We start from the raw sequence: 13,694 nt of genomic DNA on the forward strand, positions 1-13,694 counted from the left end.
TTTGCCATTTTGTCAGTCTCAAACTGCTTCAGTCTCTTCCATCACAATTTACTTCATGAAAGAAGCATTTGTGACAGGCTTTCTTATTTAGAAATATCCCATTTAGAGAATTCCTTGAAGTCCAGAAGACAGTCAATCTTTTCTATATACTTCGCAGCTACACCATCCCTGTTTTTGTCATTATTCATTATCATAATTATCCCAGTTGTGATTATTTTTCCAGTCCATGCTTACTAGCTGCTCTATGATTTCTATCAGAAGCTCTCCATTACTACCACTGGTTCAATACCTAATGCATACATAATAACATGAAGTAAAGCAGCAGCACTAATATACGTTTTGTTTTGTTAATATATGGATGAATCAATACGTGTTAGGCCATCCAGTCTCTTTCGGTCCCTCCAGGATGGCCTGTTCATTTCCTGTGCTGCATGTCTGGCTTTGTAAATGCCTCCATCCCGAAGTGACCGGAGTTCGATCAGATAAAAGGCCCTTTCCAGCACTGTGTCAGAGGGATTTGAGAGAGATTTGAGCGAGTTTCGACCAAGGCAATTTCTGCTAAAAGCACAGTGTCTCCCTGTACGAAGAGGCTAGCTGACATCCTGGAGGCCTTTTTGGAGGGCTGGTTAGTTCAGGCTCTGCAGGAACACATGCGTTACTTCAGGGATGGTTTCCCTGTGCCCACGATGGGTTCTCCTCTGTTCCTCTGGCTCCAGCAGAGCAGCTCAGCTCAAGGCTGCCCCAAGGGCTGATGGCAGCACCACCTTCACCCGCAGTCCTCCAAGCCCAAATTTGGCTGCCATCGTTTGGGTTTGGCTACTTTTAAAGTGTCATCTGGGATAAAGACATCAGCATACCTTATTTGCTCTCATTCCAATGACATATTCATTTATCCAGCAGCAGTAAAGAGGTCTTCCTGAGCTGGGGAAAATCTGGAGCATGCGTTCATGACATTTACCTCTTAGCATTCACTTGCAAACACCACAATTTCTCCCTCCCTCAGTCCACCTCAGCTGTGTTGAACATACTTACAGGTTTACGCCATTGATGCCTGTGTAGCTGCCCATATACCTATGCAAAACACACCCCAGGTGTAGTTCTGCATACCCCTCGGTAAGGAAACCTCAGGCACTCTGTACAGGGCACAAACCTTCACTGCTCTTCACTACTGCAGCACAGCATTACAAACTCAAAGCTGTTCTGTTATGGCCCACCAGTTTTCCTTCTGTCCATGTTTTCTGGACAGCAAAGGATGGCATGGAGAAGAAATGTTAGTTGAGATGGGTTTTTATAGAAAAATAGTGGGATCAGATGTCAGAATTGCTGGTAACAAATCCACCGTGTTTCAGGAGAAGTGAAGCGTGTTTCAAATTAATTTACAGAACAAGACAGGGAACACCACAAGATGGCACAATGGAGTGCTTCGTTTAAATATACCTTTCATGCTAAGTTATAGTAGACCTATTTAAATAGAAATGCTTACTTAGCTATTGGAGAGCTGTTGCAATATCCAGAAGAGTTTCTACTTCACAGACAGCAATGAACAAGCCCTCCTCAGAAGAGGAGGTTAAAAAACCCATCCTTATTTTAAAGCTGACAAAACGAGGCTTGAATACAAATAAACAAAAAGGCAAAATAAGTAGCAAAGCTTGAAAGAGAAGCTTGAAATAAACCGCTGCTAATTCTGGCCTGAGAGAGGAAACAATGGGGCATGGAGGTTTGTCAGCAACTTAAAACAAGGTCTGATGACCACAACATTTTTTTCAGTACCTTCTCCTACAGCTCTGTGAGCTAAGAACTCTACTATTATCACCTTTAGGCAGCATCCTAGCTTCGAGAATGATTTGTAAAGGGTGCTTCAACACACGACGAACAAATAAACATACACATTCATATACTGCGTATAACCCTGTCTGCAGTGTGTAACTGACCTCGCTACCCTGGTACAGGTGAGATCCCAGAAGATGCTGAGACAGGCTCGTACCTTTGGCCAGATTCCAGCAACGGCAGCAACAGGAGGACCCCAAGGGTAGCCAGGGTCAGTGAAGAAGCTTGGGATGTGGTCACTAGTGGTGCAGACTGGATGCCCCAACTTGCACTCGAGACTTTGGTATTGTATCCTACCTTTTTCACTAACCACAGAGCTGCTCATGCAGTCATGACACGAATTTTCACCACGTTGTGAGCGATGCCCAATACCAAGCGCTGGAGCCAAGGCAACCCCTACAGACTGCAAAACTTCCCTGCTGTTCCTCTCAACACACAGCCTGCTCTGAGCCACGAAAACAGGAAACGGAGAGCTGCAGCATTTTGCTCCATGGCTGGCACAGAGAAGGGGGGAATAACACACGTTACTTTTTAACTTACCAGTGAGCCATATAATCCGAAAGGGGGTTTCCTTCTGCGTCTGTTACACATAAATAGCTCACTAGCACATTAGTGAGAATACATGTTTAGTTCAGATATTTTTCCACTTTTGTTCACCTCTATATAGAGACACAATACAGATTCACTGCTCAGGTTCACCTTACAAAGCACTGTGTACCAGAACGCATTTCCCACATATTATCCTTTCACAACATCCAAACCCCCAGTACTAATTTTAAATAGTAGGTCAAAAACATTCAGGTGACTTGTGACTCAGAAGACCCTGCTCTCTTCAGAAAAACCCTAACACTACCTATCCCTGGCATTGACAGCAAGTTTCCTTGTGCACTTTTGAGCACCTGCTTTTGGTTTAAGCCTCTGAAGATAGAAGAGACTGAACATATGTCTGTACACCCTTCTTCTCACCATGAGCTTCTTTCTGGGTTAATGGGCAGCAGATAAGACTGGAAGCAGTTTGGTGGGCTGCATAGGATGCTGTTTCTATGCAGAGGCAGCTGGAAATAGATTTTGCTTCTGCAGTACTTTTATTCTTATCTTCTTTAATTTCATCTTGCAGAAATGCCATATTACATATCTTGCAAACGGGGTTCTTTGGAGAGAGGGTTGCTCTCTTTGTAAGCATGCTATACACAACCCCTATGAAAAATGTTAAAGATCAGAAAGCAAACCAAAAACTTCAGAGACAGGAGAATTGAAATTTGATCCACAATGCAAGCATTTTATAAGGAACTCTTCCATAACCCTTTGCACTTGGCTTTTAGTTATCAACAATTATAAGATTCAATTAGTGAAGTGCACTTAGCTCCACTTAATATTAAAATGTATTTTAGATTGTAAACTATGCTCTGTTTAGACCATAAGCCACACTTCCCCAAAGTAAAACAAACAAGCACGGTAAAACAATTTTCCTCAATACACAGTGCCATAAACCGCAGTCTCAACAACCTTAGTCTTGGATAGCAGCAAGAATTAAGGGTCAGTAAAAGATGTCTGTTTAATAAATCTGTAGAATTAAATTCTCTCTCTCCCCCCAACCCCATGTCCCAGGCAAACTGAAATACAAAACCAAACCAATGGTTGGAGAGCTATGAAAACCTCCAAGCCAAGACAGCTCTTTCCTAAGGCAGCCAGTGCTGAGGGTGCAAGACAACACCCTCTTCCTGAGCATCTCCAGAGGGGGTACAGAAGATCTGCCCCTCTACATCACTTCAGCAGCTTCAGTACAGTCCTCAGGTGCACTCTGATTTCCTTTTCCTGCTTTTGCTTCTCCACAGAACACTTTTTCCATCTGTATAATACAAAGTACACATTGGCACTAAGATGACTATGACAGCCACTCCATCCTTAATCATCTGAGGTATGCTGCAAATCTTCATCTCTTTTTATATCGGCATCTTAAGACTTTCAGTCTCTCGAGGGAGGAATGGTGCTTAGTGCTGGAACCAGACGCTTGGTCGTTTAAAAGCCTTAAAAGCCACCACGATACTCCCAACCCCCAAACCTGGATTTTTGTTAAACTGTTTCACATCTTATAAGAAAATCATTTTACTCTTAGTTTATTCCTAGGGTGTCACATTTCCCCTCTGCTAAAGAGATCATTTATTTTAGAGCTCAAACGTGCCTTCCAGAAATGGGAAGAAAAGGAACTATTCCCTCTCCTTCCACAGGAAAGCAGAACTAGCAGGGTCCCGTCCCTCTCACTGCCCATTGCCATCCCCTCACGAAACAGCTTTCCCACAGCTCTGGTACCTTATTTTGAACCCCTGGGAACCGAAGATGGCTGAGGCATCCTCTGCTGGCTGAACCAGTGCTGACCGCACTCACCCAGCAGCTTGACCAGTTAGTAACTGGTGCTTCCTGGGGAAAACACAAAAACTCCTTTGGCAAACCCACCACTCTTACAGCCACAGCAGTCATAAAAAACAGGTATGTGCTATAGCCTCACTGCCCCCACACAGGTCCAACCGGGTCATACAGGCACGCTGTCATACAGAAGTTTCTTTCTTATGAAATTCCGCACCAGTTAGACGAATCGCAGTTCATACTCCCTCCACCTGCTTGCTCTCTGCACATAATAGTTGAGAAATCTGCAAGCAGGAAGCCTGGAGGCTAGGCCAGCTTTGCAGATTCAGGCGGTGACACAGCTGATTGCCTTTGTCTTCCAGCTAGACAGAAATTCAGGAATTGCCACATTCCAGGACAGCAATTTTGCCTCCAATGTCCTGCAAAAAATGCTTGCAGGGTTTCACCCCAGTCCCCACAGATACGCTGCCCTGTCTGCCTGAGAAGCATTCACTGCAGACTGGGCAAAAACCATGAAGTAACTGTTGTTAGAGGGTTATTATTATATATACTTATTTTTAAAAGCCATATGTGTCAATTATCTAATGCCGTTTATTATTAAAAATGAGTATGCTCCTGCCCCATATAAAAGATATTTTAATGTTTTCTACTTTTGTAAGGATTTTTCTTAAACGTGTCACACGTGTTACCAGTGTTTTATTCACACAGATTCTTGCATGTAATAACAAAATACCCCTATTTATTTTGGAAGAACATCAACTTATAATGGCCAAATGGAGATTAAACTTCCAAAAGTGGCAGAAACCACTCTAAAACTTTAAAATTACAGTACCTCAAATGCAAAAGCGACAAATAATTCTGCTCTTTGACCTTAGGAGTCAAGTAGAAGGTATTATGCTTGTTACCCCAAAAAATCACCTGAGCCAGCTCTGCTAGCTATACAGAGGACACTAATGCTTTGTAAACTACCCTTGCCTCTGAAATAAAAAAAAATAAAAATAAATTATAAAAAAACACAGCTTTCTTCCAATAAAATCTGCAGAAGACTTAGATGCAAAGGTCTTCTAAGTCAAACTGTCTCTCAGATCACTTCTGTGGGTGAGAAGCTTTGGTTCTGTAAGCCATGAACCACACGCTTGATGCTTCTTAATCATTGTTCATTTCAAAACCATGGCACAAGAGTCTCGAACAAGAAGAGAGCTTTTTATTTTAAAAGGTTACTTCACTACGGCAGCCTTAAACCACAGACTCGCCCTGTCAGTACAAGCAACAGAAGTGTAAGGAGAACTAGATCCTTCCCGGCTTGCTTCCTGCACATCAGATGCTAATCTCAAGAGATCACTCCTGCATGCACCCTAAAATCAATCCTGGTTAGACAGTACAGATTCAAAAGCTGTAACTGAAAAGCTGACACAAGGCCATGGAAAAGAGGTGAGGGTCAGGACCCTCCTGGCTCAGCAGCAGGGTTTGTGCTGAGGTTGCTGAGCCCAGCTGAGGTGGGAGCAGCTCCCCCCAGCCTAGACCTCACATGCCACCAGTGCCACAGGACGGGCCCAGCACAACCACAGGCCAGCCTCATCTGTGGGCAAGTCAGTGATCCCAACAGGCCTAGGCTGTCTGAATGAGCCAGCTCGACTACCACCAGCAGTGAAGCCACAGGAACATGGTGCTCTGTAGGAGCTAACCGTCTAGAAACTCCCTCCCATGGTCTTCTAGGCGAGAGCGTGCTCTGCCCTGCTTGAAGTCATCCTGGTTTTTGAGATACAAGCTAGGAAACTTATGGCTTCCTGGAAGATGGCAACGCAAGTGACAAGGCATCCTGACAGAGTGTATAGCCTGTCCTTTCTAGGCTTGTTTTTCCAAACAACACACTCCTGCTATTGACACAGCTCCACTAATGATGAAAACAGTGAATTCATACAGACAAAACTCCAAGAAGCCAGGATCTATAAAACTTTAAGCACACGATCGCTAGGACTGCTTTGCTGCCTGTTCAATAGTATGGCTACAAATGCTGTCTCTCCTACTGCGGGAGATGTATTGCTTTTAATAAAGCTGGGAAGTGTTCACATGAAATTCAACACTCGATAGACAAAACTTTTCATGTGTTTTTTTCAATGCCTTACTTTTTCAACTCTGACATGGGACGTTTACACACACCATATGTGTCTTTACTTTGTTCCTGAGATACACAGTTAACTGAACCGCTGGGGTAAAAAACACAAAATGAAACAACATGAAAACCACAAAGGCCATCAGCCCGCTATAGAGAACCTTTGAACACAACTTTAACTCCAGCATGTTATCATCACGGCTTCAAAGCCAATGCAAGTGAGAGAAAACCAGACAAGAATCATTTGAACTATCTTCAGTATTGCCGTTATTCCTTTCCCCCCTCCCCCCCCCCCTTTTTTTTTCTCTTCCAAGTTGAGGTTTCTTTGATTCTTAATGCTGGTGAATGATTTATTTATTTAATTATTTATTTATTTAAGTGCAAGACCAAAACCAAATGTTGGTAACAATATTCCACAATAATGTGGAAATGCTTTCCCTTCAGACCAACTACTGCAAACATTCAGTTTTTAGTATGGAGGCCATCCAGTTGCTACTGATGCCTTTTCTTGTCATATTTTATCTTAAGGTGCGATTTTTATACTTAGTTTAGGTAGAACAAGACCTCACGAGTAAAGCTATAGTTTGATTTACAAACAATCCATCTTCACTTTCAAGACCAATGCTTGCAATTGCAAGTTCAAGTTTACAGCAGTTATAAAGAATGGTACTAACATACACACCAATTTAGCTAAATTTGCTTCTAATGTGACTATCATCCTTAGCCTAACAAAATTCTCAATACCATTGATCAGCTATTGCTAGATTTATAAATCATCCACCAAGTACTTAACAAATTTAATTCAGTCAATTTTGCTCATCTTCTCACACAAGTCAGAAAGAAATTGATAATTCATTCAAGCTGTTTAAATTACTGATTAATATATGTAAGTTATGACTTCTCAAACCACTTATTTTTTATGTCTTCTCAAGATCTTTTGTCTAAAATTCTAAGCATGTTTTATTTTCTTTTTGTTGAGGTTTGATCTTTCCATCAAGACAGAAATATTGCCCAAATAAAAATAGAACTTCAATAAAAAAACAAATGTAAAAAGACTTTGAATTACACAGATCAGCTTCCAAATGTACTGTGAATGGAAGATCCACAGTCTATGGAGAATCCATGGTCTCGTCAACTGGTTTGCAGAAAATTTTACCCAGCATAGCACCAGATATGTTGAAGATTTGAACTCTACCCACACACAAACTCTTGTATTACCTGACTATTAATGCTGTTATTCAGATAGGACCACCAGTAATGTCCGTAAAATACAACCCCAAGACCTTCTACACCACTGGAAACATGGAAACAAAAACCCCACTGCCTTGTTCTACCTTCTGTTTCTTCTAGGTTGGGGTGCTGTGATCACTCAATTTGTCTACACCACCATTTTTTATTTTCTTGCATGGACTGGATAGAGATGTCTTCTCTCTCCCTTTCTTAAGTCCTAGCATTTCTTACACAGAAAATGCAAGACAAGACAAGAAATGAAGACAAGAAGAAAGTACCCATGTCAACATGTCTGCAGAGGCATTTTGACTTTCAAAACTCCATCACATTGCAGAGGTCCCAGTAATTCTGAAAGGGCCACTATTTCCTGTTGGACATTTGTTAGAAAATAAATTAAGAGATCTTCTGCCCCCACCTACAAATTTTTCTTAAAGTAGAGGTAAGGGAGAAGGAACCAATGGGACACTCTACTTACATCTACTTCACACTGAGCAAGGAAGCTGCAGGGGATGTTATTTTGATCAAGCTAGAGCACTACCCAATGTACTTAGAAGAATAAATAAAACTGGCTTTTAACTTAGTGTACACTATCATGATCATAAAATATATAATATAGACGTGATTAAGGCCCAAATTTAAAAATGCAGATGCCAGAAGAGGGTAGGCATAACCCTTTGAAGAAAAGATGCCCAATACCAGGATTTTTACTTGTTATGCATAACAAGTTATATCTATACCATGAATAGATGTGACTGTGAACTCCACAGGTCCAGGATACACTTCGGAGGCATATTTTCAACTGGACCAAAACAGACTCAGAAATGAAGGAGAAACACACCAAGCCTTCAATATTTCATTCAGGTTTTTTGTTTGTTTGGTTTTTTTTTTTTTTTTTTTTTGTTTATTAGTTTTTCTGCCAAATGAAAACAGATCACATGACCAGAGAAACCGAAACATAATATGGGTTAGAGAGACCGAGTAAGGGGGTTCTCAAAAGGGTTAATCTGTGCTAAGTCAGCTTGTCCTGATTTAAAAGCTGTGAACACATGACATGTCCTAGAGACTCAGCTCTCTCCCAAAGGCAAGTTTACCCTGGGCTAAATTTGTCACCTTTCATATGCCTACATTTCAATCCCGGTGCACTCAGATCTAATGTTTTCAAATGCACAGCCTGCCCTTTTGTCTGCAGCTGTTTCAGTGCTATTTGCACCAGGTTTATGCCTGGAGGTTCGCCCCCCTGTTCCTGTGCCCCTAGCTTGAGAAGCTCATAATTGGCAGATCTGGGACACTAAATAATTCTTACAGAAAAGCCAGGAAGCTTCTAAAACCAACAAACCAACAAACAAAACAAAAGAACATCTCTGTGGGGGAAAAATGAATGAAAAACAGTGGCAACAAAAAAAAATAATGGAAATGTTTATTTCCAGGTCACTTTAACTAGGGAACATTTTGACCCTTTGAACTGACTCATGTTAGAAACATGTTCCTTTTCAGTAGCAAAAGGAGTATTTCATTGTAGATGGTTGAAGACCACAGCTAAATTCCTACCTCGCATTAATACATAAAACTGTTTGAAGCACAAGGAACACTAAATAAGCCTCAACATCCATCTTCTAGGTCACACATGAAGCATTAAAGAAAGTGAAGGAGTTAAATAAAAGTTCACATGCCAATATGCAGCCTTACTATGTAGTTTCAGCTCACCCGGTGTAACCACAGGGCTAACACTAAAAGGGCAAATCCTTCCACTTTGCTTCAGTACCAGCAATGCCGCCACCACCACCCAGCTACCTATAAAGGTCCACTTATCTAAACAGGAGCTATCACATATGTGCACACCAAATCAGGTCTCCATGAGAGTTAAATATCTGCATTTAGGATTGCAATTAATCCAGATTAATCGTGGCATAACAGTGCACCGTGAACTGCTGTGGCAGTTCCCAATGATAGCGCCCAACACAAGTATGGATGCCCACGTCAACGTCACCCACCCTGGTAGCAAAGCAGCAACCTCTGCCAAAGGGGAAGATGACAAACAGCAGTGGAAATTTCCAAAAATTAGCACAATTAAATCATCCAGAGCTTGGCCACTTAGTATTGGAGGAAAGGTCCTCACTAAGGAGCTGGACAAATCCAATTATTTTAATTGCCACCCTTTTGCTTTTCTACATGTTGTCATCAAGAGGACAAACCCATAAAGAAAATGGACTTTTTTTTTTTTTAATAAGGGACAAATATGAGGTGGGTATTTTTACTGCAGAAGAGAGAGGGTGATGCAATTGTACGTCTAGATAAGCCAGCAATATACCACAGCTGGATGACTTTGAGTCATGCTGTGATTTAGGTACATAGACCAAGCCCTGGCAGCCCTCCACTCTGGTAATTATCATCTGGCAGCTCATCCCCAAGCACTGTAACAGACACAGAAGGCTCATTTGGAGATGTCTCTGCCGATAAGTCTGGCAAAGCTCTTCCATGTCCAAAGGGCTGCAGTAGAGGAGCCGTGGAGGTCCCGGAAGGAGTAGCAGAGGCTGGAAAGCTGGAACAGCAGGTCATGAGGGCACTGAGAAGCACAGAAACGAGCCCACACAGAAGGGTTCAGATATTTGTTCAACTGCTACAACAGTCAGTACCATTTGGGCTGATTAACCTTAAAAAGAAAACAAAAAGTCACCCCTTCCTACAATGGATGGAAGATGAAAACGCTGTATGTATTTACACTCCACATTTCAGAAGCACCAGAGTGCAACTCAGCTCTGCTGACGCTGTGCTACCACATCACATTCATTCTGTAAGAGCTAGCAGCCTCTTCTCCTAATTTACCGGGTACCTGCCCAGAGTATCCACAGCCTGAGCTCTGAATTTCAATTCGAGAGTTAATCTGAATGCAGGAGTGAACACTTGTCCTGTCAGCCCTTGCCCGCTCTTCAGAGAAAGGAAGCTACTCAGACATGTTGCATAACTGCTCATCGGCATAATCAAAGAGATTGGACAGTAATTGGAAGGCTAATATCACTTCTTCAAATAGGTGCAAAAATATACTGTGAAAAGCCTATTAACAGCATAGATGGGGAGACATTCAACTCCTCTCAGTGTCAGAGCTTCTACATCGTTCAGAATAATTTAGTGCGGGATCCAAAGAAAATGTCCTCCCGTGTGCATTGATGCTAATTCACAGAATTGAAAAGCAAATTCAAGGAGACTGAAGAAAAGAAAGGAGTTAACTGTAAAATAACCTTCAAGCTTGGGCTAATTAACCTGGTGGCATGCCTAGTTCATATGCCCTAACACACCTAACGCATGTCATCTTGGTCAAGTCAGTTGTAACACTGGCACTCCTGACAGTTCCCAATACACAAGTGGTTTCTGAAGTGTGCTTTTAGCTTCCATTTAGGCTATCACTTCGGCCAAGACAAGTACATTTACACTTAAAGCAGTTTTCTAAAAGGTTCATACTGTTTAAAGAAAAAAAAAAGATGCTTTTAATCAGAAAAATGTTTGACTGCTCACACACAGTTTGCTTTGCTTGCAATGGTCATGTATATAGTACCTTCGACAGCATCATGGAAGACGACATTGTTTCCATTGAGACTAAGAAGTAAAAGCTTTTCTAATACAAGAAGTATAGATTATATATTCAGATGGTGAAATAGAAAGGGAAAACATGACAGCATACAGCCTGGTAGTCCTCTTACTTCTAAAGTATTAATAGTAATAATCAGATAGAGGGAAAGTTAAACCAAGGCATTTTTCAGATTTATTTTTTCTCATAGAGGTACATTCATAGAAAAGCACACAATGGAGGGTGAAAATAAAAAAATGTACATTTTTGTCCAGGACTTCTTGACTTCTTTGGTACTAAGTAAGCTGAAAAAAATAATCAAGTTTTTCCTACAATATTTTTCACAACACAGGTAGCAGTCCATTTGTTAGGTATACATAGCAACTCCTTGCAGATTACTAAAATAAAATTATCTAATGCTCTTTCCATAAAAGGTAACATGCTTGAGTGCATAAAATCTTACAGAGAATGTAATAAGAGTATCTTAGGTGAGTCCCAGCATTTAGCAGTGCTGCAGCTATACTGCTTTCCGCTGAGAGCAGTCCGAAAACACACAGCATCTCTCCCAGAGCTGTATGCAGCAACGAGGCTTCACTTTATGAAAGAATTTTCCCTTTCAAAGTCCCAAATAAACAGACTCCCACCCAGCAAAACCAACAGCTGACTCTCCTCTTCAGCAAAAATTGCTAATACATTGCAACCTAAAAACAGACATTTTAATACACAACGTCCTCCGGGGGTTCCTTTTGATACATCCATAAAGCAGCACGTAGGATGTTGACACAGGGGATGCAGGGCCCTGACTGTCAGGAGCCCCGTGCTGCACACCCCCAGCAGCACCCTCTCCCTCCTGGCAGCTACCAGCTGTATTCAACTCCTCCACCCAGTATTTAATCCTGCATGTAGAAAGCAAACACAAGAGAAATACGGCTTTGAAACAAGAAGTACCGCAAACCCACCTTTACCTAAATGACCATCAACATCCAGTGCTGGAAACTCAGGGAAGATCCGACCTCCTCCTCTTCAAGGCTCTTCCCCACCAGCTGCCTGAGCTCTGCTCAGTCGGAAAGGCTCCTTTTAACTGTTCGCAAGCCTTTGGCTCACTCAACCTTGCCGCTGCCAGACAAAACATGTTTTGTAACCTGGCCAGAACTGACTTAACAGCTAAAAGCTCAGGAACCGTCTATTAACCGCCCCTGAGGCTCTTCGGGACCTATCTTCTATCTTCGTGCAGGCTATTGCTTTGCTACTGCTTCTCCACATCCGCGCAGTAACACCCGAATAGTTAACTGGGAGCTGCAGCGCAAGGTAAACAAGCCTCACTGCCTGTTCTTAATTACAGAGCAGCTGTACATTGCCACATGCATTAAAATAAATAAATAAATAAATAAATAAATAAATAAATAAAGCAGCTCCAGAGTTAGGTTCATCATCAGAGAGGAGCCCTGTATAAACACAATAAAAATACACAACTGCCTGATATCCGCTATTGCCCCGAACAAACCACAGAGGTAGGTAATAAGAATGGCAGTGTACCTGCCGAAGAGCAAAGATGGAAAACTGCAAGGTTGTCATCGCTGGAGGTCAAGGCAATGACACAAGTCACACCCCAAGGCCTCCACCATATACAACAGGGCTGCATTACCAGCTTATTTTAACAATCCAGATTTTTTCCTCGTAGATCCAAATAACAACGTACTAATTATATTACGTGAGATGTTAACTGTACGCCAAATGAACAGGATGGATTGTTTTATTACTTTTCATTGCTGTAAAGGAGTTAGAAATTCAGCAGTGAGCATCCATGCAGGTAGATGAAACAGGGAATAACTCTGGGAATTCATCCCGCTCTGCTCCCTAGGCAGCCGTCAGACTGCAATGACGAGCAATTTATCTTCCGTCTACAACACTGTCAGCAAATGAGAGGAGCCACTGGGGAAGTCGGCTGCAGTCCACACCCCTCACGAAACCAAATTCGTGCCTCTGAGGAAGGAGACACGAGGGATTGCAGTCATTTGCCCAGATACCCAGGAACGGTGAAATTCTTGCACTCCAGAAGCTGGGCAAATTCTGCCCGCTTGCTTAGTTGATGCCTGTTGCCCTGATGCTCCCTGTGAGGGAGATGTGCCAAACAGATGCCAACTATCGACTACATCTTCCCATCACAGCCTCTGAACCGGCTGTGAGAGCCCCCACACCGTTGAATCTCGGTGATCCCAAAACAGGAGAAACCACACAAAGAGCAGCTTGAGAATCCAAACCAGAGGCCATCCCTACACACACAAAAAAACCCTTCCATCCACCGAATGACAGCATCCCATTTACCTTTAGAAGCACTACTGGCATGCTTTTCAGCCATGAATCACTGCCCAAAATACAAAAGAGATTGCTTTGTACCCTTAGGAACAACAAAATACTTCTGGTTGGTGGCCATGAGTCATGGGTATGTGAAGTTTTGTCTGAAACGAGGCATCTGCTAAAACTGAAAACTTCAGGAACGGGCTTGTTTCAAAGCTGTTTGCCTTAGGTCACATATGTATTAAACCCCCAATTTTCATCTGCAATAATTAAATTTGCTCAGCAAGGATATTAAATAAA

At 42.2% G+C, this 13,694-nt stretch overlaps 1 protein-coding gene across 5 annotated transcripts in view; it reads right to left on the minus strand.

Moving 5' to 3' along the window:
* The window catches only part of CARMIL1 (capping protein regulator and myosin 1 linker 1), a 185,611-nt gene that overhangs the window by 114,425 nt on the left and 57,492 nt on the right, over positions 1-13,694 (minus strand). Inside the window, exon 1 of one of the 5 annotated variants that reach the window (XM_068671308.1) lies at positions 1,985-2,167. The exons of the other annotated variants lie outside the window; for them this stretch is intronic. Within the exon in view, the coding sequence (XP_068527409.1) occupies positions 1,985-2,152 (168 nt within the window). The 5' untranslated portion in view covers positions 2,153-2,167. Of the gene's footprint in view, positions 1-1,984; positions 2,168-13,694 lie in introns of those variants that run through there. 5 annotated transcript variants of the gene reach the window in all.

This window comes from Anas acuta, chromosome 2 (genome assembly GCF_963932015.1).
Source record: "Anas acuta chromosome 2, bAnaAcu1.1, whole genome shotgun sequence".
Taxonomy (NCBI): Eukaryota; Metazoa; Chordata; class Aves; order Anseriformes; family Anatidae; genus Anas; species Anas acuta.